Source organism: Corvus brachyrhynchos, unplaced genomic scaffold (assembly GCF_000691975.1).
Source record: "Corvus brachyrhynchos isolate BGI_N302 unplaced genomic scaffold, ASM69197v1 scaffold303, whole genome shotgun sequence".
Classification (NCBI taxonomy): domain Eukaryota; kingdom Metazoa; phylum Chordata; class Aves; order Passeriformes; family Corvidae; genus Corvus; species Corvus brachyrhynchos.
Window position 1 is genome coordinate 168,437 of NW_008237429.1, and position 1,030 is coordinate 169,466.

General features: G+C 58.9%; 1 protein-coding gene across 1 annotated transcript in view; it reads left to right on the forward strand.

Annotated features, from left to right (window-relative positions):
- Positions 1 to 1,030, forward strand: part of LOC108445941 — a 10,901-nt gene that overhangs the window by 4,537 nt on the left and 5,334 nt on the right. Inside the window, exons 4-5 of the mRNA XM_017731149.1 lie at positions 7 to 151; positions 860 to 1,027. Of these exons, the coding sequence (XP_017586638.1) occupies positions 7 to 151; positions 860 to 1,027 (313 nt within the window). The remainder of the gene's footprint in view (positions 1 to 6; positions 152 to 859; positions 1,028 to 1,030) is intronic.

A 1,030-nucleotide genomic window follows, 5' to 3' on the forward strand; every position in this document is an offset into this window, starting at 1 on the left:
GCTCACGGTGCCACCCTCTGCCGCCTGCCAGGGGGACAGTCGGCCTTCTCCAAGTCGGGGTACATCGTGCTCACGCTCATCCTGGTGGCCGTGAGCCTGGGCGGAGCCTTCTGGTGCTGGAGGATGAACAGCGGCAAGGCGGCGGATCCAGGTGCGGAGATGCCCGAATTCCCCGCGGGGCTGTTTTCCCCTTTTTTCCTGGTTCCCCGTTTCCCTGGTTTTCCCGCTTTCCCGTCTCCTCGTTGTCCTGTTTCCCTGTTTCCCCCTTTTCCCCATTTCCCTGTTTGCCCGATTTCCCATTTCTCTCGTTTCCCCATTTTTCCACTTTCCCATTTTCCCTGTTTTCCCGATTTCCCCGTTTCCCCGTTTTCCCCTTTCCCTGTTTCCCCATTTCCCTGTTTTTCCCGCTTTCTCATCTCCTCGTTGTCCTGTTTCCCTGTTTCCCCCTTTTCCCCCTTTCCCTGTTTCCCCGATTTCCCCGTTTCCCCGTTTTCCCCTTTCCCTGTTTCCCCGATTTCCCCGTTTCCCCGTTTTCCCCTTTCCCTGTTTCCCCGATTTCCCCGTTTCCCCGTTTTCCCCTTTCCCTGTTTCCCCGATTTCCCCGTTTCCCCGTTTTCCCCTTTCCCTGTTTCCCCGATTTCCCCGTTTCCCCGTTTTCCCCTTTCCCTGTTTGCCCGATTTCCCATTTCTCTCGTTTCCCCATTTTTCCCGTTTTCCCCGTTTTTTCCCCATTTTCCCCATTTTTCCCGTTTTCCCCGTTTTTTCCCCATTTTCCCTGCCACCCCGCCGCGCTGAGGTGACCGTCTCCCTGGGTTTTTTCCCACGGATTTTCCCACTTTTCCCTGGGTTTTCCCCGCAGCCGCCACGCCCACGGTGCCGGCCGAGGAGAGCCCCGCGGAGCCCCAGTACAGCGACATCGTCTGCAGGAGCCCCCCCGAGGGCAACGACCAGGTCGGGCCCCCCCGGGGATCCCCAAAATCCGGGAGAGGATCCCCCAAAACCGCGGGAGGGTCCCCAAAACCAGGGAGGG